Source organism: Dermacentor silvarum, chromosome 6 (assembly GCF_013339745.2).
Source record: "Dermacentor silvarum isolate Dsil-2018 chromosome 6, BIME_Dsil_1.4, whole genome shotgun sequence".
Classification (NCBI taxonomy): domain Eukaryota; kingdom Metazoa; phylum Arthropoda; class Arachnida; order Ixodida; family Ixodidae; genus Dermacentor; species Dermacentor silvarum.
Window position 1 is genome coordinate 15375641 of NC_051159.1, and position 24926 is coordinate 15400566.

A 24926-nucleotide genomic window follows, 5' to 3' on the forward strand; every position below is an offset into this window, starting at 1 on the left:
CTTTGAACAGGTCGCGAAACCGCGATTTCCCAGAGACGCGGAAAGAAACGGCTCATCTCATTACCCAGCGCGTCCGCAGACCCCGAACGTATTGCGGATTGGGACAAGAACATAAGAGGCAGATCGCCGGGCAAATGGGGAGATTCGCGCCGTGTCTTGCCTGAAGTCCGCCCATGTCTCAGCATGGTCCGGCACAGTCTCGAAGTGCAGCGCACCAAGCGGCCGGCGGCGGCAGGCATCACACTCGGTGCTACCGCGACACCCGCTCTCGGCACACTAGTATGTGTCTTTTAGGTACTATAGTCGGGCCGTTTGTCGGCTTCGTGCGCGCCATTTCAGTGAAGTTCGCGTTTGCGTTGTGTGTTTACTTTGACAAGATGCCAGGCGGGAAGTGCAAGTTTCAGCCTGCGTGGCTGCAACATACGGACTATCGTCACTGGGTGAGACCGGAACCAAGCGATCCTTATCGAGCAATGTGCGCATTATGTCAGAAGACGGTCGACATTGCAACGATGGGGGAATCTGCCTTGAAGAGCCACCAGAAAGGCGAAAGGCGACGAAGTTTCCGTCGAACAGCCAAAGAAAAAGAAGCGGAGATAACAGCTCTCGAAAGATAAATTAATGCGAAAATAGGGCTCCTTTCCTAAGTCATGTGAGGAAATAAAATTACGCTAACACTCCTTGAATTCTTCCTTTTTGCATCCTTGAAATCCTTGAAATGTCCTTGAATTTCCAGCCAAATATTGTGTACGAACCCTGATAACAAGCTGTGAACATACTTCAATGAAACTGTGGTCTGTGAGAATGCTGTCGATTCGACATTGGGCCTCTTCGATTATCTGTCCCTGACAGTCCCGGACTACCTGAAGCAGTGTTTTCAGCCAATGAGCGTTGCTTGTGCAGCCTCTCGAATAGTCTGGGACTGTCAGAGAGGGATAATTGAAGAGGCCCAATGTTTGTGTGGTCCTGGCTGACATGTGGGCTTCTTTACTACTCAGCTGCCCATTGTTTAGTTTACCCACATTGCCACATGTGAACTCACACTAACAGCTAGGGAAGAAAGGCACGGTCACCAAACCGGGCAATGTTCGCAAAAAGAAAAGCTTTAATGTTTTCCAAACCTTCATATACTAGAACTGAGCTGCAATCAGTGCTGGCAGACTAATTTAGCGTTCCCTTTAATAAGAGCTAGTAGACAGTATCTTGATTTTTATGTACCTATGTTACTGATAGTTCACTGCATTTTTGTTAAGCAATGCTAGAAGACTCTTGAGCACATGCAGCACCATATCTTCTTGCCCAAAATTTGTAAGCATTAAATTTTGTGGAAAGGGTTCTGATATTCGATTCAGTATTCGTCTCTTTCTGTCTTGATTCAATTAAACATTTCATTCGTAATCTACGATTCAGTATTCGCACACACCGAGTAAATTGTTTCAACTGCCTGAGTGCACAATACCTGTTTTAGTGTATCAGTTAGCTTTGAACCAAAGGTCAGGATGAGAAGTTGATGTCTTTTGCATCATTCAAGTCAATTTCATCATTCAAGTCATTTAATTTTGCATCATCCACACCGTCTTCGAACTGTGGTACAGTAGACTTCCATTAATTCTACTCCGGTTAATTAGATTTTTCGGTTAATTCAATTCCGATTGCATCATCCACACCATCTTCGAACTGTGGTACAGTAGACTTCCGTTAATTCTACTCCGGTTAATTAGATTTTTCGGTTAATTCGATTCTGATGGAAGATCCTGGCCGGCACTAATGCATTTCTATGGGCCCAAACTTTCATTATTTCAACCCTAAAATTGGCCTTTGCCGGATAATGTGTCTGTCCTGTCAGGGTCGATTTAACAGAAGCCTACTGTACTCGCCACATCTTATATTTGATGTTACGGCATCCACGCTCTTCAGAATGTTGGAACTGTTAGTTGTTGCCACTGCTATGTCACCAGCCGTGGAAATAGCCAGGGATGCTAAGTATGATAACCTCTAACTCACAACTGCTGGAACAATGCACATGTTTACTGATTTCCCACCTCTTTACCCAGGTGTGAGCAGAAAAACAAGTGCAATCCCATGACATAATAAGGAGTAATAGTGCAGCTTCTGTAGGAACTCTTTAATGTTTACCCCATGCAATGATTCATCTAATTGTGTTGTCTGCCTAATATAGCAACCTTCATAGATTACAGGGAAATAGTGTAGGAATACAATGACGAAGTGAAGCACAAAGAATACGGCACTGTATCTTTTAAATTAAAACAAATGTTTAACTTGCTCGTGGATCGGTCTTTATACCGACCATCACGACAAAACAAGAAAACCCAGGCATAGATACTGCTCCCTTATTCAAATCATGAATGCCCATTGATGATGTTTTATAAAAATGCCAGCTCATTTTCACACGAACTTACAGAGAAGAGCTTGCGCATTTATTGCCCTCACATGCTATTTTGGCATCCTCAATTGTCTTTGAAGCTGCTACGCTGTCCTCATTGTATTCCTATGGTCTTTCCCTGTAAATGAATAATTAACAAGCCCAACTTGAAGTGCTGCTGATCCAAATGGGACTAGGAAGTGGCCGGTGTTCCGTCTTTATTGACACATGTACATTGCTTACGGTATTTTGGTGAGTGTTTGTCACCCACTATCCTCTTTTACAAAGTTATCGCTCTGTGCTCCACCGAGACAGATGCTGCCCTTAAAAGGGGTCGCTATTGAGGTCACCATAAGGGTCAGGTGCATGCGTGCTGGCTGGTCAAGTTTGAATTATCCGGTGAAGGTCAATTTTAGGATCGAAATCACGAAAGTTTGGGCCCATAGAAATGCATCGGCGCCGGCCGGGACCTTCAGATGAGATTGAATTAACCGAAAAATCGAATTAACCGGAGCCGAATTAACGGAAGTTTACTGTAGTAGTGGTGTACATTCTTGAACGAACATGGGCATTACCAATTACGCTGAAATGCACAATGAGTCACATATAAATAGCTGACGTACTTGAGCCGTAGATCAAACTTTGACGACTGTGCTTGCCACCATCATTGTGCTTTGTCTGTTACTTGTTATTTCTTGGCACAAGTTCGCCATGAAGAGTTGGTTTCGTGACTCACAGTTTTGGTATGGCATGGTTCTTCACCATCACCACAATACGACATTATAAACTCTTTTCTCTGCAACCAGGACCAGTTGGCCTCAGAGAAGGAATTTGAGCTGCTCCGCGAACGGAAGGCACGCGAGGCTGAAGAGGAGCTTCGACGCTCCGTCCAGGAGCGAGAGGAGGCCCTGCAGGCGCACGTCCGGCAGCTGGAGAAGGAGCGTGCCAAGGTCGAGCAGAAGGTCACCGACCTCACCCGGAGCAACGAGCAGTACGAGCAGGTGGGATGCTTTTGCACGAAGGTCCACTCTTGAGAAGAAATACCAGTCTGCCAAGGATTCACAAAGGTGTCATTATGGATAAATGGCTTCTTTGTCCTAGAACGAGCTGTTGAGAAAGTGGCCAAAAGACAGAACTCAATAAGAGAGCAAGTACAGTGACTGAATGATTATTTGGACTGATACAATTTAGACCGCTTATAACGTAAGTCGCCGGAGTCGCGAATATCCGCACTATAAGCGGTACCGCACTATAACCAAAACAACTATTTTATTGCGATAATGGACACTCCAGGCGCATTTCTGCCATCGCTGTTACCGTGCTCCATGTTCCGTATTCACTTACTAAATAAATTAACAAGCACGGTGTCACGCGCGCACAGGCAAACATGAACACATCTCGCTTGTTGACCGCGGAAACGAACTGTCAAAACGCTCGAGTGACGAAGTGCGGCTAGGGAATTAACCTTCGTGCTATCATGCCTCTCACTTCAACGTGAGTGGCGAAAACACGGCGCGCGGCGGACTTTTCCCGTCGCATATTGCTTTCAAGATAGGGCCAAGGCGATCGTATCGGCGAAGTGGATCGTCGCAGATTACGTCCTGCTTCGGTCCACTGAAACTGTTCCGCATTGCTTTGCTGGCAAAAATCCTCTCCTTCTGTTTCCGCCAGTCCCGAATGCAAGTTTCGCATTCTCCAAACGCCCGTGATGCGGCCCGATTTCCATCTGTCTCCGCACACATGATCACTTTCCTTTTAAATGCGACATCATGATGAACTCGGTACTTCATGCTGATAGAACAGACGCAGAGAATGTGAAGACAGATGGTAGACTATTGCCTAAGCCCGTGTACTGCACCACATGGAGGAAGCTATGATAGCGAGGCTCGAGAGTAGCTAGGCTCGACGCGCGTGCGAGGCGGTCATTTCGAAATGCCGATGGCTATATGATAATGCAGATTTAGGGTCGTACTCGATTATAACGCGCACGCAATTTTTGGACCTGTTTTATTGGAAAAAAAGTGCGCGTTAGATTCGAATAAATACGGTATTTTTGGCTTGAGGGGAACGCTTGCCGTCGAGGTTAACTGCCAAACTTTCAGGCAGCCGCACTGTAACCGGTATTTCGTGTCCCGCAACTGCACTATAAGCGATACGCGTATACATAGAGTGCTATGGGAAAATTAACGGGAGTCTGAAAATACCGTATTATATCCGGTCCTGCACTGTAAGCGGTTACACTATAAGTGGTCTATACTGTAATTCGAACAAGCTCGAATATTCGGACAGCTTCGCGGCACTCCCACTGGCCCCATAAGCTTAATGCATATGGACGAGTGAAATTTTAGACAGCTTACAGTATGCCGTTCGATAATTCAGACTCCACCTGCATGAACACCTGCTAATTTGGCCACCAAGTCAAGTAAATAGAGCACTATTCTTGTTTTGACATGCATCCGGCATGTCAACGAACCTCTTTCAATGAATCTCTTTCACGCCGAGATGGGTTGCTGTAGATGCGCTGCTGTTCGTAGAAACTTTTTGAAGCCAACTTCCAGCACTCGGTATGTGCCGCTTGGTCTTTGCTGGTCTTCAACGAAGCTCTTTGACACCAACTTGGGTCACTGAGGATGTGGCAGTAGGTGTGTGCCATTCTTAATGAACATCTTTGGCGCCAACTTGGGTTACTAGTATGTGCCGCTGTAAGCATGCCACTCTACAATACCTTAAACTTCTCCATTGCTGAGAGGAATCGAACACACGTCACAAGCGCTCCTCAAGGACAGCAGTTAGATCGATAGATTATCTCAATTTATCTGCCAGGAAATTTGTCACCATTTTGTGTGAGCCAATATTTCCGAAATTGGCATTTTTATTTCAAAGGGGTCAACGACCAGCCATGATGCTGCAGGTCAAGTCGAGCCGCAACCACGCTACAGATGAAATGACGCTTGTCATTCTATCTTGTGCTTGAAGCCTGTGATAGCCTGTGTGCTTATGTCACACATTTAACCGAATGGCGCGACCGATAAAAACCAGAACTTGTCGAAACTGTGCAGTGAGCACAACAGTCGGTAATGGGGAGCAATAACTCTGGCCTGCTCCGTATGTTTTGTACAGTAGAACGCCGCTGTTACGTTCCCGTGTGCTGCGTTTTCCCGGCTGTTACGTCATTTTCGGCCGGTCCCAGCATAGCTCCCATAGGACCCAATGCATTGGTAAGCCCGCTGTTGCGTCGCAACTGTGGGACCGTTCTTGCATTTTCCATTGCAAACTGCCACCACGCGCCGGCCCAAGCATCCATGTTGACTTTGCATGTCGCTTGCCTTGGTGCCTTGACGATGGGATTGGCCGCCCAAAGTGCCCGGGGGCGATATCTATGACGTATTTTTGGTTTCCGCCAGCAAAAGCATGGCCTTTGAGATCGGTATTTGCTATCTAAAGATGGTGTCTGTGACGTGTTGGGGCCCTAAAATTGGTTTTGGCGCATAGCTGTTCCGTATAAAGTCGAAGGGCGATAACGCCGTTGCCGCACACCGTATTCTGTATGTGCGAGAGAAAGCGTGCGAGGGGAGCCGACAACCGGGGCTAAATCTGGCACTCGCAAGAAACAAATGTGGGGAGGAAGCACGCCTTCTTCCATCGCGCTCGAGGCACAGGGGAGGGGGTTCTCTGGCGGTGGCCACGCGGGCGCCGTAACGCCGGCGCGGCGTTGTACTCTGGCATCAACTGCCTACTGCGCAGTCATGCTGGTTGTATCTTGAAGGCGATCTGCGTTCGGGGCAGAGTCTAGGCAGTGTAGGTGTGTGCGGTGGCTCGTAGCTTTGTGCGTGCTGTGTGTTCTCGGCGCTCAGTGTGCGTTGAAGGGATAGACAGCACGAAGCTCACATCGCTCGCTGCTGCTTCGGTACTCCCTCACGCCAGCGTTTTGATGGCGAGTGTCCGTGCTCATCGAGTGTGATGTGGTCATGTTTGCCTGTGTGCGCTAGCAGCATGCTTGTTAATGTAGTTAATAAGCAAATGTTTACAGTTTATACAGACGATAAAACTACTATCCTTACTTTGTATAGCTGTCTACTAATTTGCTATCACAATCGATGCTTCGACTTTCGGGCGAAACTGCGACTTTTTTTTTTTAAACGTAAGAATTAAAATAAAATTGTGTGCAGTTCATCACTTCTCAATTTTTCCTGTTTCTCGGCTATTGCGTTTCCCGGCTCTTATGTTTTTTTTCTTTACAGGTCCCATGAAAAACGTATCAGCAGGGTTCTGCTGTATTGTCAAAATTTATGTCACCTCTAACATGTAGCTGTGGTTGAATAATACAAAGTAGAAATTCTTACGTTATTATTTAAGGGTTACTATAGTCCACAAAATGTGGCACCACTCCAATTTTTTATTTTCGTAATTTTCTCGCTTGCAAATGCTCTGTTCTCGCTAAGAATGGCGAATTCATTATTACAGAAGCCTTATCTTTCAATATAGCTCAACTTAATATTTCTCTTTAGTGTCCCTTGAAACAGAGTATAGGAACAGCCAGCCACAACCGTGCTTGAATGCAGCAGCTGCTTTCATCTCGCATGTGATCTCGCACTGCACTGTGGTTACTGGAAACTGGGTAAAAGTTTACGTCATCTTGCTCTGTTCCGCTTGGGGCGGGCCTGTTTAATGATGGCACTCCAACAATCTGTGCCTTAAAAGAACAGCTGCAACTGGTAATCGACACGTTATCTCTCTTTTCTTTCTTTTGATCTGCAGAAGTTGAAGGAAAAGGACAAGGAATTGGCACGCATTATACAGCTGAACGAAGAGCAGAGGAGAGCTGACAAGGAGGTTCACAAGTATGTTTACCTTTTGTTTATCCATGAATGCTTGTGCTGACTTTTGCTTTCTTGTATGAGAAAACAGTCATGTGCTCTGACATCCATACTGGATGTGGCAGTGTGTGTGGCAATGTGGCAGTACAGTAGAACCCCGCTGTTACGTTCCCGGGTGCTGCGTTTTCCCGGCTGTTATGTTGTTTTCGGCCGATCCCGGCACAGCTCCCATAGAACCCAATGCATTGGTAACCCCGCTGTTACGTCGCAACTGCGGGACCGTTCCCGCATCATACGTTGCGAACTGCCATACCGCGCCGGCCCGAGCGGCCATTTTGACTTTTCATGTTGCTTGGCTTGGTTGCTTGACGATGGCATTGGCCGCCCAAAGTGCCGGGGGCGACAGTTATTACGTATTTTCGGTTTCCGTCAGCAAAAGTATGGCCCTTGAGATCCGTGTTTGCTATCTAAAGATGGTGTCTATGACGCGTCCGGCCCTAAAATTGGTTTTGGCTCATAGATGTTCCGTATTTATATATATGAAGTCCAAGGGTGATAACGCCGTCGCCGCGCGCCGCATGCTGTAGGAGTGAAAGCGTGCGAGGTGAGCCGACGATTGCGGCGCGCCTTCTTCCGTTGCGCTCAAGGCACCGGCGAGGGAGCGAGGGGGGAGTGATACCTGGCAGCGTTGTGCTCTGGCTTCAACTGCGTACTACGCGGCGGCGCGCGTGCCGTATCTTGAAAGCGATCTGCGTTGGGGGCAAAGTCTACGCAGTGTAGGTGCGTCGGCGGCTCGTAGCATTGTGCGTGCTGTGTGTTCTCTTTGCGTTGAAGTGATAGACAACAGCACGAAGGTCACTTCGCTCGCTTCTGCAGCGGCGCTTAAATTCCTCACCCCAGCGTTTGACAGCGCGTGTCCGCACTCATCGAGTGAGATGTGTTCATGTTTGCCTGTGGGCGCTGACACCATGTTTGTTAATTAGTTAATAAGTGAATGTTTACAAGTTTATACGGTTGATAAAACTACTATTCTTAATTTGTATAGCTCATCGCAATCGATAGATACTTCGGCTGTCGGGCGAAACTACTTTTTGTCACACGTAAGAATTAAAATAATATTGTGTGCAGTTCAACACTACTCCCATTTCTCAATTTTTCCTGTTTCCCGGCGCTTGCGTTTCCCGGCTCTTACGTTCTTTTTTTACAGTCCCGTGAAAAACGTAACAGCGGGGTTCTACTGTATTAGTATTGAATCGTTTTGAAAGCTAGTTCACCAATAAGTACAGAGGTGGAGTTTTAGTTGTCAGATAAAGCAAGAGGATCCTCTTTGAGCCTAGGACCGTGTGCTTTTGTAGCACCATATAATTCTGTCCTTCGAAAATTTAGTTCCACAAGATTTTTTGCACCTTCAAATTCATGAAAACCACACTGCTGCAGAATGGAATGAAAATTTTATTTACCCAGTGTGTTTTGTCAAGTTTCGAGAATGTGGACTCCATGTGAGAACTCTACAGCAGGGGTTCTCAAGTACAGTCATCCCATGGAACCCTGCTAAGCTCCATAAAGTGCCAAGGAACCCCCCCCCCCCCCCCCCTGAATTAACCGAATGTCGAGTTATCGAGGGTATCAAGAAAACAATAAACAAATACTTCACTACGTCATCGCGCTTCTATTTACTCAATGAATCGTCAAATCTTGTTTCTATTTAGCACAAGACCACTGCGGAAGCTGAAATTCTCTTCATCTCATGACTGATTAGCGCTATCAGCGGCGAAGGCCTCGCGACATCCTTCGCGACGCGTGTTTTCATCTGAGACGCGCATTGCACACCAACGGGCGCACATCTCGATTATTTTTTCGCCACTCAGCTGCTCGCCAACAAATTGTCCGTCCATCGCGATGTAGCTGGTGCTTTTTATCTTCGACAGCTTTGCACTGAATCAAAGCGAAACAACTGCGGCCGCTATCGACGATCATGGACGGCGACTTTACGGTTCAGAAGGCAGGCGGCTGAACGACGCGCGCATCGAGTGAAAACGAAACTACTATTTGCTGCAACCGCGGCGGACGAAACTGCGGTGGTTATCGACGCGATTAGAGATAGCGACTACACACTTCGCCATCAACGCGGTGTTGCGCGCGGCGATAAACGCAAGAATAAAGGCTTTAAAGGTTAGGCACGAAGCGCTTCGGCGTTGCTGTCAGTCACGTGCCGCTTACGATCGCTGCTGAGGACCACGGCGATGCGGACTACGCCGATTCGTTTCGGTTGGACGCTACGCTGTTCTTGCTCTTCTGCGGCACGCATTTGCGGCGCTCCGCGCATTTTTAAATTTTTTTTTCCTCCAACGTATACAGGTACGTCTACACTAGCGACAAAAACGCGCGCGACACGCCGCGCGCAGCGAGCGATGCTGTCGCGCGCGCTAAGATTCACGAAAAGCGGCAGCAACGCGCGGCAAATGCTCGAATGGGTGCGAGACCCATTTTTGCGGCAGCCGCAAAACGAGCACCAATCAGAAGCGAGCTGCGCAGTTGTGGTGCCACCTGTCACACAAGCAAAGAATCATAATGGATGGGCTCTGAGATCGAGCAGTGACGCGCACGTCGTAAAATCTCAGAGGCCATGTCCAGTCAAGGGGGCTGTTTTTGTTAAGCCTTCCCACACCGCCACCGAGACGTCGACGAAGAATTCGCCTCGCAATGGAGGCGTTTTTGGAAATCGTTCGCAGATATGCGTGCCTATATGACAAATCGAACGTAGATTTTAAGGACAAGGAGCTGCGTGCCAACCGCTGGCACATGCGGGAAAGCAGAGTGTGTGCCTGGCTCTCAGTGTCCCTGTACCGCCATATAGGGCGCACCCAAAACTTTCTCGTCCGCTTTCTGGCACGTCAACGTTGCACAAGAAAAGAACAAATAAGTATTATAATGTTCACAGCCACCAGTAGCTCCGCGTCCGTATCCGACATGGCTGAGCGTGGCCGGCAGTCGCGCAACGAAACACAGACACTTCCAATGGAACACGAAACCGGCAGAACGGAGAGCGCGTTGTCACGAGAAGTATCGAATGGAACGAGACAACGCGGCACTCCACGCGCCATTGCCGCGTGCCGCAAAACGCGAGTGTGGACTTGCCCGCGCCAGTCTGCCGCGCGGGCGCTTGCCGCGTGCGGCGTGTCGTGCGCGTTTTTGTCGCTAGTGTGGACGTACCTTACGTCAGTGCGCACACTATCGGCACCGACCCTATCTACAAATAGGAGAAACGCGCATGGTGGTAAGCTACGGCCTCCGAAATTCAAGTGTGAAAGCTTAGGCGCGCTGCCCGTTCTCAGAGGTTGGGTGGCTAAAAGCTGCTTGCGTATTTATTGCGCAGTTCGCGTGTTGTTGTTACGCACTGTGATGTGCTTTTTGACACTCGGGCATGGGTAATGGAGGTTCTTTCGATCAAGCGCACCTTGTGTTCGCCGTTTTAGACACTTGTTGAGAGCGGGACCAGGGAAAATTTATCAGTGGCTCGCGGAACCCCGAGCAGGGGCCTGCAGAACCCGTAGGTTCCGCGGAACCCACTTTGAGAACCCATGCTCTACAGGAATGATGCGTACAGTGAAATCTCAATATAACAAACTTTACGGGACCTCAGAAAATGCTTCATTAATCTGAAAGGTCGTTATAGTGAAAGCCCCAAAATTAACCATTCCGCCCATCAACCCATCAGTTGTTTTCATATGAACTTTCCACGAAAGCATCACTGTTGGCTCTCAGCTTGTGCTGTTTATGTTTTTTATAGATTCTGCCGTCACGCACCACAGAAGCACCGTATAGTGAGAGTGACACGTGTAAAAGAGACGCTGACACCAAGAAAAAATCACTCATGAACAGAAAGCTTAATGGCGCCTCCAAAGTGCAGTGTTTCTTGTTTGTTTCTTTTTCACATTCCTTGCTGGGGACCCCGCAACTGTCAACATATTCAAAGCACTAGCCTGTGTAAACCACAGAAATGGAGGCCGTGTGGCATCATTTACATTTCTCTGCTCACGTAGCTGGTATGGGCATAGAAATAAGCACAAAAGATGGAAGAGACGCACCTGCGTTGCTAGGTGACACTTGTCTGGGTTGAGCATGTGCTTGCAAAACCTGATGCATTGTCGCCTCCGCAACTGAAAAAAAAAAGTTTTTCTCCTCCCGTGCTGTTTCAGGTTTTTCGAGTCCATGCGGCGCGGCGTCCACTTTCTGTGCCTTCTCATCTGCTAGCCTACTGTTGCGGCTGCTGTGAAGGATACATTGAAATCTAAGAATCCCAGGATTTTGGAATAGTATTAATTCATAATACTGAGTCATTGTTAACGCGACATGGAAAGTGAATAAGAATCATTATTCCGAAAAGTTCTGTATTCTGAAGTTCACAGTACTATAAGCAATCAGCAGAGGATTTCGGAAAAGTTTGTTAATGCAGTGTTTGTACTAACAAGGTTTCACGGTACAATACATCAATTATTTTATATCTGCCATACTTGGAAAGTACCCATTCAGGCACTTGAAATATATACTGGATGAGAAAACAGTCATGTGCTCTGACATCCATACTGGATGTCAGAGCTTCTTTCATTGTGAAAAGCAATGAAAGAAGCGAACCTGCTACATTATGGAATACTGATGCAGCAAACACCCAGACACCCTTCCAGCTCATTTTACTAAAGCCCCTTACACGTACAGTCGAACCCACTTATAATGATACTGCTTTTAAGAATATATCGGTTATGTATGTTTTCTATGGTGAAATAACCCGCTTACTACAATGCCCCGTGCCGCATTATCGGTTTAGTTTGGCTACTGGGTGTCCGTGCCGAAAGAGAATGGAATGCGAAATCCTTGAAAAGAACAAAAAGAAATTAAGCCACCGCACGCTGTTTTCTAGCCTCCTCCGCATCACCAGCCTCGCCAGGCCTCGCGCGCCTCTCCCCCACGCCCTTCCACTCCTCCAAACACGAATGGGCTGCACCCATAGCTTTAGCGCTGCACCACCCTCCGAAACACGAATGGACCGTGCCAACTGCGTTGATAGTGCTGGCCGCGATTGCTTGCTGGCCGCTCAAACTGCGCAGTTCTGCTGACGAATTACTACGGATGTTGCACGGCGCACTTTTGATAGCGATCAAGCCCAATCCGGATCAAATTTCTCAGTCGTAATTGACCCCTTTGCGCAAACTGTGCGAGAGAGCCAATCGCAGACGAGAATTTCGATCCGGATTGAGCTTGATCGCGATCAAAAGTACGCCGTGTGACACCGCTCATTTTGACTCGCCGCCGAAATGGAAGATGGCTGATCCGCCCGCTGGTCACCAGCAATGCACGATGTTGCCAGTGAATAGAAAGTGCATTGCTATAGATTTCGAAACGAAGTGCTGCTAACTGATGAGGCGATCGTCGCAAACATGCTTGCATCGGATAGCGATGGCGGCAGCAATGACGCAGTAGGGCCGGCTGCCTCAACGTTGTCCTCACAGGAGGATGATTGATTCAGTCCACATGATTCAGTCACATGATTCAGGCACATGATTCAGTCCCCCCGGGCCTTCATTTTTGTGAGGGACCTTTGCGAGATAAGGATGTCGGTAAGGTTCGTGTAAAGCAAGCAAAGCTGATGGACATGGCTTTTTTTTCGTGCAAGCCAGATGCTTGTGGTTATCTCGCCCCAGCGTTTTCTCTGGATTTCTCAAGGTGAGAGGCTGCCACGGCAACCTTCCCGCATTTTCTAAAAAGCCCCTTTTGAGGCCTCCAAAGCGATGCCTCTGCAGAGAGTGCATGTCCCTTGCCGCCAGTGACCTCGGTTTGCAGTTGTTATAGCAGTGCCATTCTTGCACACCGACAGCCACAACATGTTACACATTATCGGAGCACGCAGGAAGCAAAGTTACAGTCAACACAATCAGCAGCCAGATGGAAGAAGGTAGTAGTGGCACTGGCCTTCCCCTCACTACAGCTCTACCATCCCGTTATGAACGCGACAGCGTTAAGGGCCCCGTGTCGCAGAAAATTCGGCGCCGGCGTGGATGCCGGCATCCGTGGCGGAGAAATTCATCCCGAACCACCCCTACTGGGCAGGCCCTCCACAAGGTGCAAGGTTTTGGTGAACAAAAATAGAATTTCTCACAGTGAAATCCGTCAGAAAAACACTAAAGTATGACTTAAACAACCTACAGACATGGTGGCGTCGGATTGTAATTTGAATGTACGAGAAAACATAGTTCTGTTACGACGAAACTCAAACGCAAACCCCATTTCCAGCATTTCTACCATCCCAACATTGGTGTGCTAAGGTAGGGCGCATGCAAAAATCTTATCCAGATGGCATCGCATCCTCGGCAGGTCAAATTGGGACTTCGCCTGCCTATTGCGTTTTGGACATGCGCACGTGTCGGGGCAATAGCAAACGAATAATAAAATAACAAAAAAAGGTGCTAGGGCCTTCACATATTGATATAAAACAACTTATATTGCCCCTGGAAAAAAACGTCTTCCCAGTAATGCATTTATGTTTAAAAGTGAAGCCGACTTTAGGAGGATCGGTGTAAGCTTGGTCTTTGTAAGCTAGCTTTCCCACGTTCTGTGTTGCAATAAAGCCCACCGAAAGAAAAATTCGATGCGAACGTGGCCCGATAATGCCATTGCATTCCACTCTTAAAGGCGAAGCTTAAGCATCCTCCAATTGAAAAATTTTTTTCATGCAACCCGGTTGGAACAATTATTGGTTATAACAGTGGAATTTTTGTGGCACTTCAATGTTGTTATAGGTGGATTCGACTGTATTACTCAAACTTGCAGCATAGTTTCAATCAGGAGTGGTTCAAGATGTTTGTGGCAGGTTTCAATATCATTATTTACATCAGTGCTTTTGCTTTTGATGCGCTATTTTGGCGTGCACAATCCCGCACACAGCACCTGGAAAGGTGCTAACCTTGCTAACCACCACCGCTAACCTTCCTGCATATCGAGCATACAAGAAGAATCAGGGTGCATTGAGGGGCTGAATATTCAATGAAGCAACTGTTAGAGAAAGTGAGAAGCTTCTGGTGTGGTGGTCTTCTTCGGTGTGTGACACCGTCTTTGGTGGCAGGCTCAGGGAGGAGCGGAAGCGCAAGGAACAGCAAGAACGCGAGGAAGCGCGGAAGGACTCGGGCAAGACTGTTGCTGATAAGGCAGCCATGCCATCTCCACCAAGGACGCTGAAGCCGGCCACCAACGCTGCAGCCAACAGCAACAGTAAGTCTCTGAGCATGCTCGCTGAGGAGTGCTAGTGCACAGAAATCCGGTTATGTTAATAGCGAAGTGCGAACAGGTGGCTGATAAAACCACCTGCACTGTCTGCTGAGAAACACCGATGTAATCGTTGAAGCTCAAGTGTACATTGCAATATCCAAGCATCCATACCGAGACCCCTTTCGCATTATGAAGACACTTTTGGAATCGTTATGTCAATTACTGTGTAATGCAGCTAACTAGATATAATTGTCTACACTCAGTTGCAGTTGAACCTGGTTATAACAAGCTCTAATTTGACATGAAAATGATGTTGTTACATCCAATATTCGTTGTATGCAGATACCGTATTTTTCCGCATATAACCCGCACCCCCAATTACAACAGCCGGGGAAGGAAAAAAAAATATCCGCGCGTATAACCCACGGAAATAACTGCATGCAACAACGCTCAAATATTTGCAAACACAGTCCATCCACTGATGTGCGACGCGTCCATGTAGTATCGGGGGCCAGCGGCTTTGTTCCACCCTCTTTGGCGATGCTGATAAGCTGGATTCACATACGATGGACGTGATTGCAAACGAATCAATCACATGGCATCTGACGTGAATCAGATTGCCCAGCAGGCACAGCTAGCATTCATGCGACAGAGGATAGCAGTGCGGCCGAAGCAACCCTCGCATAGGCAACGGCAATTTCTCTCTCCACCGTAGCGCGAAGCGCTTCACTTAGCCCTTCCTCCATAGCGTGGACCGAGGGAGTGCCGTGGGAACGGGTGACGTATGAGTTCACCGGCGCCGCATGCACTATTCGCAAAATGCTGACCCATAAAAAGGACGAGAATAGACAACCATGAAGGAGGGGGGAAGGGAGCTTCAACATGCAGTGGTAGGAAGAGGGTGGGGATCCTTAGGAGATAACGAAACTAAATGGCAGAGAACTTTGCCTCGAGGTATGGCTACACTAGAGCACTGCACGGGCCGATTTTTTCAGCCCGGGCCCGTTTTTACGTTGGGCTGCCCGCCCGAGCCTGACCAAACTTTTTATGGCGATACCCGGGCCCGGCCTGGGCCCGGAAATAATATCCGTTACCCGCCCGGCCCGGCCCGCCACCCCTTTACCTTAGGCCCGAGCCCGACCCGAGCCCGGGTCGAAACCGGCCCGAACCCTGCCCGAGGCCGAAAAAGATCACCGAGCGGCATTAAAAAAAATAAAATAAAGAAGAGAATGAAAGGAATTGATTCTTAAGGCATAAATTATGCAATTATGAACACCATTTGAGCGGTCTGAACGCAAATACCAGTACGCGAAGTACAGTATAGACCACTTATAACGTAACCGCTTATAGTGCAGGACCGGATATAGTGCGGTCTTTTCAGACTCCCGTTAATTTTCCCATAGCACTCCATGTATACGCGATCGCTTATAGTGCAGTTGCGGGAAATGTAATACCGGTTACAGTGCGGCTGCCTGGGAGTACGGAAGTCAGCGGAGACGATGAACGCTTCCCTCAAACGGGCGCCCCAAGGAGTGCTCGAGGAAGAGAGACGAAGTGGAGGAGAAGGGCACGTGGTGCGAACGAACAGCCAGTGAGGCTGAAACTAGAATCTTGAGTGCGAGTCGTGAACTGTCACGGCGCGCGTAGCGAGCAAGGGCCACGAAACTGCCAACGCCGGCCAACGAAACTTCAGGGAGTGGGCGGGGCCGGCACGGCACGGCCAAGGGCGCACGCGGAGACCGTGGAATGTGAGGGAGGAGGGTGGCAGGGAAATGGATTTCGCCTCGGCAACTCCGCCGCTTTGGTGGCTCCCCTTGCCCTCCCTCGTAGCTTCCTCACTTTCGACTGTCACTGTGCGTGCCCGCCGCCGCTCCAGCCGGCTTGGCGCCAGCTCTCTGAAGTTTCGTTTTCTGCCGTTATCGGAAAGCGGGCGTTTCCTGGCGTGGGCAGTTTCGTTGGCCGGCCTGGGACAGCGCCGCTGCTTCCCTCTGCGCCGTAGCCGTAGCGTGCAAGGTCAACACGTGACTAGAAAGTAGAGGAAGCATAAGGAGAAAGAAGGGTTCACTGCCATTTTCTACGCATGGCTACGGTAGCATGGCTGAGACGTCGGCACGTACACGCATGTTCCGGCGCAACGCTGAATCGGCGACCTTGCCATTTGAGAGAGGGTGAAATATCCGCCACGTTTTTTTTTTCTTTTTTTTCTTTTTCTGTTCACGCGCGACATTGAGGGGTCTCTCTTAAGCTTTTACTCTATGGCGGTGCCGGAGTAATGCCGGTCGGAGGTGCCGCCGCGTGATTTGGTTCGAATTAAAGAGATTCGACTATAAATTGAATGTAAACATTCTAGCCGCATTCCTCGACTGTCGCATACGTGTGGCGGCTCGGTGCACATGCTTTGCTTATGTGCGGGCCTTGAAAATTGTTGCTTTGGTTATAGTGCGGATATTCACGATTTCGGCGACTTACGTTAAGCGGTCTACACTGTAGTACGAATGACCCAGCCGAGCAGTATCGCCAGCAGTTTCCAACAGCGCGACTTTGATGCGGCCCAATCCACTTCTTTCGCAGCGCCGCCACAGTATTTTTCAACGTCGGGTGCCTCACTGCAAAGCATGCGCTGCCCCAGCCGCTCGCTCCACTCAACCGTATCTAGCATACTATAGCCGAAGCGCAACCACGACCGGTCGTGTGCGCAGCGCATGGATGGAGTAAATGGAGAAACCTTCGCGTTGCTCCATGGTGCAATGCAATGCGCTGCTGCTAGGTTGCCGGTTGAGAACATGCGTGCAATCATGAATAGACGCAGTGCCATATTTCAGCCGCGTGACGAATTATCTTATCTTGCCAATCATCGTTTTACCAAATCGCCTTTGAAGAATCAGCAAGTCGCGAACGCACTTGCACCGCACCGAAAGCATTAATTACATGATTTAGGTAAGGAATACAATGGCATCCTTTGGTTTGAGGCGACTTCTGTCTTTCTGGACCTTTACATTCTGTTCAAACATTGCAAAATACGACGGAAGAAGAAAAGGGAAGTACACAGGAGTAGCACTGCTAGCTTCCAGCTGCGCTGGGGCAACAGGTATTTCAGAGTCTAGACATGCGAGGATAACTCACTGCACGTTACATGCACACCACCAGAAAGTCCGAGCCCGGCCCGGGCCCGCGTCAAAATACCTGAGCCTGGCCCGGGCCCGGGTCAAGAAGCACATGCCATGCCCGAGCCCGAAAAAAAACTGCCCTGCCTGGGCTTTCGGGTAAGCCCGAGCCCGTGCAGTGCTCTAGGCTACACGGCAGCGTGTGCCGCGCTGCCGTGAAGCCTCACTGCCAAGTAAAATTTGAGTATAACCCGCACCCTAACTTTACTGCTAACGTTTTTGAATTTTTGGTGCGGGTTATAGCACGAAAATTCGGTATTCGCTAGACTCTGGGATATCTGTGAGAAATGTTTTGTACAGTGGAACCTCATTGATACGATCTTCATGGGAACCGGGAAATATAGCGTATCATCCGAAAATCGTATCATTCAACGTATTATCCAACCAAATCGTATTATCAGGAAAAGAAAAAAAAAGTGTTATCCTGAAAAATGTATTACGCAGAATTGTATCAACGAGGTTCCACTGTATTTACAGTAAAAGCTCGTTAATTCGAATTTCGCGGGGACGCCCAATGAGTTCGAATTAAACCGAAATTCGAACTAACGAAATTCATTGAAAAAACAGCAGGAATTGAGACCGGGTTGTTGGAAAATCACTCAAAATATTTACTTGCGAAAATAATCCGTGATCACTGTCTGTTTCCCTTCTTTGAATGCGATCGCCATAGCCTTGTTTTCCAACGCGCGAACGTGGCAGAAAGCAGCCTCTGCGTCTTCCTCGAAGCTGAAGAATAGACGCGCGACACGCATAGCCTCCATTAGTTCCAAAGCTGAGGGCCGCGTGGGTGCATCATCCTCTTCGTCATCCGCACCTACATCGACGACAGGCGCTTCTCCACCAGTCACCTGCGCGATGATATCATCGTCGGTGATTGTGCTGCAGACCTCTGCACAGCGATCTGCATCGACGTAGTCGTCGAAGGTCACGTCCTCCAGCGCATCCCGCAATCCGGCAGGAATGACCACGGCCTCGCGCTCGTCGGGCTCGCAAGCTGTGCCCTCATTGGTCACACAAAAGCCACTGTGGCGGAAGCAATTGGCAACAGTTGTTGCCGTGACCTGATCCCAGGCCCGCACCAACATATGCAAGGTCGTGAGCAGCGTCACATCGTAGCGACACGGCACCGAACGATTTCGTAGCTCTGACGTACACGAGGCCTAGCGACTGAATGTGCGGCACACGATGCGAAGAGCGAGCGCAATCAATGACGACAGTGACGCCGCTGCGCTCGCGCCATCTATCGTTGAGCCTTGAAAGCTTGCGGCGGCAGTATAAAATACCACCACGCGGCGGCGCGCACTTCAAATTATCGATAGAGGAGCCGATGCGCGCGTGAACTAACGAGTTGGTTAACCCATAGACGCCTATATATTGTGGCCGGACCATGACCATCAGTTCGAATTAACCCGAAAGTTCGAATTAATGAGGTGCGAATTAACGAGCTTTCACTGTATTTCGTTATGTCTGATAAATATTGTTATAACGAAGTTGAAGGGGGAGCCAAAATTAGTTTGTTAAATCCATTATTGCATATTTTGCACTATGAATCTCTATAGGGATTTCAAGGAGAATTTCACTTACTTCGTTATATTGTTGCAGGTTATTCGTTAAAGGTTAAGGTTAATCAGGCAAACTTGCAGTTATGTTCCTGACAAACTAGGCAGGTTACCAAAGTAAGTCTCATATTAAACGATCCAGACCATCAGTGCGACCTTGCTGGGAAACATGACTAATGTCTTTTCACACGTCTGTACAGGAATATGCATTTCTCTCTTAAAATCGAAGAAAACAAAAAGATTGGCCAAGATTGGTCAAGCAAGGTTGCATTTTATGTCTGCATCGTTCAATATGAGACTTACTTTAGTTACCTCAAAAGAATTCGCTCCCAGGCTGGTTGGTACATTTCTTTCAGTACTAAGTTTGCGCAGCGCAGTATAAACAGAGCAGGAAGGAACACAAAATATTTGGAATGTCAGCACCTGTCTACATCGTTCTGTGTTCCTTCATGCCCTATTTCTTTTAAAGCTTTGCACTGAAAGTTCAGTTATTTGCCTAGTTTGTCAAAATAGCTGCAAATTTGCCTTCTTCTGTGCTCTTTGCAGTGATTGATATATAGAAAATTCCGGCTATGTCACTTCCACTGTCTGCAATACAGCAGAGTATTGTCTTTGAGATTCGCTTCTATTAATTGCTCGGGGCTGCATCCAAAAACTGCAGTCATAGACAAATTTGCAGCTTTTCCATGACAAACTAGGCAAGTAACAATGGCAAGTGTTGCTATGAACAATTCGCGCCATAAAATGCCATCTCTATGCAAAATTTGAGCAAGAATGGAGCTACAGAAAGTGCTAAATCTTTTTTCTACGATTGTATGCATTCCATAATGGCTGGTCTAAACTTCAGTGCAGTACAGATATGTATTGTTGTGAGATCAATTAGCATTTCAAAATAAAAAATAATACCGGCATACATAGACCTCTAGAAAGCACCTGAGATTATGATTAAGTAGATGATGCAGGATCTCGGGGGCAGTTTGTGGATTGGGGCTGCCAAGGCCAGAGCGTGCCACGGCGTGTTTGCATACAAGATTGTTTGTCCACAACTCTCACTTTTCACAGCAATACTTTGTGTAGGCTTCACCTCATTGCACAATGGTACTGCGGTGAAGCTATTACGATATCCTATTATGCATGCATGTAAGTCCCTTGCCGCAATCTTTTTTTTTTTTTTTTTGTCAAATTTTTTCGCTGGGTACACGGCACATTTGCCCGCCACCTTTCTTCTTTTGCTGCGCCATGCTGAAGGCATTCAAACCTTTGTAAAACGCTTGCCGAAGGTTCCGCAGTATGCACACTAGCAGCTCGCAACCAACAATCGTTAAAGATAAGTAAAAGATAAAAAAAAAAAATGAAGACTTCGCACAAGGCATTCACATTCGCGTTGATGGCAGACGCCTGGTGCACGTTCTCGCCAAACACCGCTGCCAGGGGAAAGTGGGGTACTGCATGTTTCTGAAAAGGTCCATTGAGAACTGCAAGTTTCTCACTTGCTTCATTTTGCTGAAAAGTGCGCACAACTGAGTTTGCTTGCAGGCGCTCGCAACGCATGCCTCACTTTCACGGTGGCCACACGTCTCTGAGGCTGTATTCTCTAACAGTACACTTTTACAGCCCTTCGTCATTGGTTCGCATGTGATTTGGAGGCTGCCACCATTGCTGAGATCGCACCTTCAGTGTAACACTTGATAAAAGGGGAAAATAATATGTAATGATTAAAAATATGTACAAGCCCTGGTTGTGTCAAACCTATCTAAAACATAAAAATAAGTTCTGCAAATTTTATTACATTTGGAAAAAAATTATTATGCTAGTTTATCCATTTATCTGCAATAAACCACGTATAAAACTGCTCACATGTAAAATTTTTTTGTTGCTATTGTCGACTAAAAAATAATTCCCAGAATTTTTCTAGGAGAACTGAAGAACTTAAATCTGCAGTAAAAAATCTGACCTTGAGGGAATGCATTTCTTGAAAAAAGTGGGACCCTTAAAGTGTTAAAGTGTGCACTTTGAGAATGTGGCTGCTGTGGCTGGGATTCGATCCCACGACCGCTGAGCACGAGGTCGTGGGATCGAATCCCAGCCACGGCGGCCGCATTTCGATGGGGGCAAAATGCGAGAACACCCGCGTACTTAGATTTAGGTGCACGTTAAAGAACCCCAGGTGGTCCAAATTTCTGGAGTCCCCCACTACGGTGTGCCTCATAATCAGATCGTGGTTTTGGCACGTAAAACCCCATCCGTTTTTTTTAGCATTCTGCCTCGTGTGTCACCTCCTGGCTATACCACTGACCTTGACATTTAGTTTCCCCTAAGGGGGAAGTCTACTATATAACGTGAATTAAAACAAAAACTTCTTCAGTTCTGATTTCTTCCTTTTTTTTTCTGCAGCAACTAAATTTACATAAGAGCAGGTTAAGGATGGTACTTATATATTAGGGTCGTGCCTTTTACTTACCGTCCTAGTCATCAACGTTCAAGCACGTGCTACGAGTAACCAAAGAAGATATTATCGTAAATATTCTAGGTGTTTGAGAAAATTTTATTTAGATGGTACTGGCAGATATAAAAGAATTGTGGTTAAAATTCAGAAGTTGCTAGTAGTCATAAAAATCAGTACATTACATAACGCAGTGCTCGGGCTGTGCCGGAGTGTTCACAAAATTGGTAAATAATTGCCACAAAAAAATGAAAAGACGTAGCAGGCTGAAAGATGAGGATGCTCACGGTGATTCGAAAATGTCGCTGAGACAGTCCATGAAAAGTATTTTACGGGAGGGTTCAAGCAGAATGAGGTAGCACGCCAGAGCTCAAAGCCACTGAAAGAGAACAGAGCAGAGCCAGGGAGCAGTTGGAGAGGTGGGGCTTGCCTTAAGTCAGAACAGAGCACAGGGGTGTGCGAGTAGTGACGTGATACCTGATTTCGAGTTTCGTTTCAAAACTGGTCATGCATTTGGCAGGGTCTCTTTTTTTTCACATCCTTTCAAAGAAGAATGGTGCACCAAAAAGTCAGTTTACTTTGCATACTCTAGAAAAAGCAGCGACAGACAGTGGGGAGTTCAGAGTGCAGGAAATTTAGCTTTGACCCCTCCCGAGGCAGAAACAAGCCTCAAATGGTCACGGATGCGCGTGCACAGCGGCAACCAAACATTTGAAAAAGCACGACTTTTGAGAACGAAGCATAGCCTTGTGTCACTCTGGAGATGCTGCAACCTTCCATGATTCCTAAAAAAAAGACACGCTGCTTATGGCGTAACCAAGGACTGGTAAGGAACAAAGACACAGACAAAGTGAAGCGCAAACTTACAACCTTGTCTGTCTTCTTGTTTCTAACCAGTCCTTAGTTAAGCCTTAAGCAGCGCATCTAGCTACAATGTCTAACCAACTAGCCCAGTCACGGCACTACTAAACTAAAAAAAAAATTGTTTGGCTCCTCCTCATCTTCCAACAGAACTGATTTTTTGCTTCACGCTACATTGGCTGCCAAGGAGTATTCCTGCTTCAGCTAATTTACTGCTATATGCTCATGCCCGTGCTTGTCTGCTTTAGAATCGGCATCGTCGCATGTGTCGTTTCCAGTTATTTCGAGTTATTTATACAGTTAAACCTGGATATAACGAAATTGACAAATTCCCAAAAAACTTCATTATAAAGAGGATTTCGTTATATGCAGGTTCGGCACGAAAATTCGAAAAAGAAACGCTTACCGTATTTACTCGATTCTAACGCGCCCTCGATTGTAACGCGCACCGTGCCGTTTTCCATTTTTGCCGAAGCACTCATCCTCGGAATATCACACCAGGTACTGGATGCGTGGACACGTGTCGTTTCGCACAAGCGCGAGGCATCAGGAACGAAGAGCGTCACGATGGCGTCGTAGCGTCGTATAGTGTTACAGTAGAACCCCGCTGTTACGTTCCCGGGTGCTGCGTTTTCCTGGCTGTCACGTCGTTTTCGGCCAGTCCCGGCACAGCCCATAGAACCCAATGCATTGGTAACCCCGCTGTTTCGTCGCAACTGTGGGACCGTTCCCGCATCATACGTTGAGAACTGCCACCCTGCGCCGGCCCGAGCAGCCATTTTGACTTTTAATGTTGCTTGGATTGGTGGCTGGACGATGGCATTGGCCGCCCAAAGTGCCGGGGGCGACAACTATGACGTATTTTCAGTTTCCGCCAGCAAAAGTATGGCCCTTGAGATCTGTATTTGCTATCTAAAGATGGTGTCTATGACGCATTGTGGCCCTAAAATTGGTTTTGGCTCATAGATGTTCCGTATAATGTCCAAGGGCGATAACGCAGTTGCCGCGCGCCGTATGCTGTATGTGCGAGTGAAAACGGGTGAGGGAAGCCAATGACCGCATGTAAATCTTACGTGCGCAAGAAAGAAAAGCAGGGAGGAAGCGCGCCTTCTTCCGTTACGCTCGAAGCACTGGCGAGTGAGCGAGGGGGGAGGAATAGCGGGGCAGCGTTGTACTGTACTCTGGCATCAACTGCGTACTGCGCAGCGGCGCGCGGTCGCGCGGGCCATATCTTGAAAGCGATCTGCGCTGGGGCATAGTCTAGGCAGTGTAGATGCGTCGGCGGCTCGTAGCTTTGTGCGTGCTGTGTGTTCTCGGCGCTCAGTTTGCATTGAAGCGATAGACAACAGCACGAAGGTCATTTCGCTCGCTTCTGCAGCGGCGCTTCCACATGCTGCCAGCGTTTGACAGCGCGTGTCCGCGCTCATCGAGTGTGATGTGTCACAGGGTGTGCCAGCATGTTGGCAACATCAACTGGAAAAGGAGAGTGCCGGCTTGGCGGGCTAGGCCAACTGTAGCAAGCGGCAGGATCAGGTTTGAATGAAGGGATGGGGAAAGGTCACGCCCACCGGGTCGAAGGATGCAAGCCCACCGCAGCCTCGCACACGCTCGCACGCACGCACACGTGCGCTCGCTTCGCATTTCGTCACGGCGGAGAAGGTGCTTCCGGTTGCTGCTCGCGCAAAAATGACAAAATTTGGGGTGACATCTCTAGGTTGTTAGCGGGGAAAATTCGGTATTTCGAGGGGGTCTCCCACTGCCACTTTGTTGCATAGAGGTCTCAAATACATGTGCTTCTATGGAGGAACGGCGGGGAATAGAAAAACTTCGTTATATCCAGGAATTCGTTATATGGAGGTTCGTTATGAGCAGGTGTAACTATAGTCGTTTCGAGTTATGAACATTGCAAAAAACTGATGTCTACCTGATTTCTTATCTCTGGAAGTGTTACTGCAAGGTACTCACCCGCATTACTCTCTCATAGACATGTGACTAGTTTGTTTACAGGAGGGTGCTTGCAAACCAATGATCCTGCATGCGTACCTCTGTTTGTGTGAGATGTCCGAGAGCTCACATCAATTGTGAGTTAGCACTTGTCCTTTAGCTGTCACAATACTCTTGCCTTTTGTTGCATTTTAAAATAGGCGTGAGGTGTTTCAGCCGTAGACCACCTTGCCCTCTAGCTAATGGCACCTCTCTTGTGCACGCAGACCTGAAGAGCCAAGAACCAAATGCTGCCACTCCAGCGGAGAGGCCGCAGGGCGTGTCAGTGCGTAGCAACAACAACCTCTCCCGATCTCGGTCTTTCCCAAACCTGTTCACGGCTGGCGAGGAGTCCGTCTCGGAGTCCACAGGCCCAGCCACCAGCGCGGCAGTACCCCAGTTTGACCGCACTCTGAAGCCATCGCAGAGGTAAGCTGCCTGGAAATCGTTATCATC

General features: G+C 48.0%; 1 protein-coding gene across 2 annotated transcripts in view; it reads left to right on the forward strand.

Annotated features, from left to right (window-relative positions):
• LOC119455301 (ubiquitin carboxyl-terminal hydrolase 8-like) overlaps nt 1-24926 on the forward strand; it is a 176348-nt gene that overhangs the window by 85377 nt on the left and 66045 nt on the right. For both annotated transcript variants that reach the window (XM_037716700.2, XM_049668693.1), the window contains exons 11-14: nt 3190-3384; nt 7142-7224; nt 14318-14463; nt 24698-24899. In XM_037716700.2, the coding sequence (XP_037572628.1) occupies nt 3190-3384; nt 7142-7224; nt 14318-14463; nt 24698-24899 (626 nt within the window). The remainder of the gene's footprint in view (nt 1-3189; nt 3385-7141; nt 7225-14317; nt 14464-24697; nt 24900-24926) is intronic.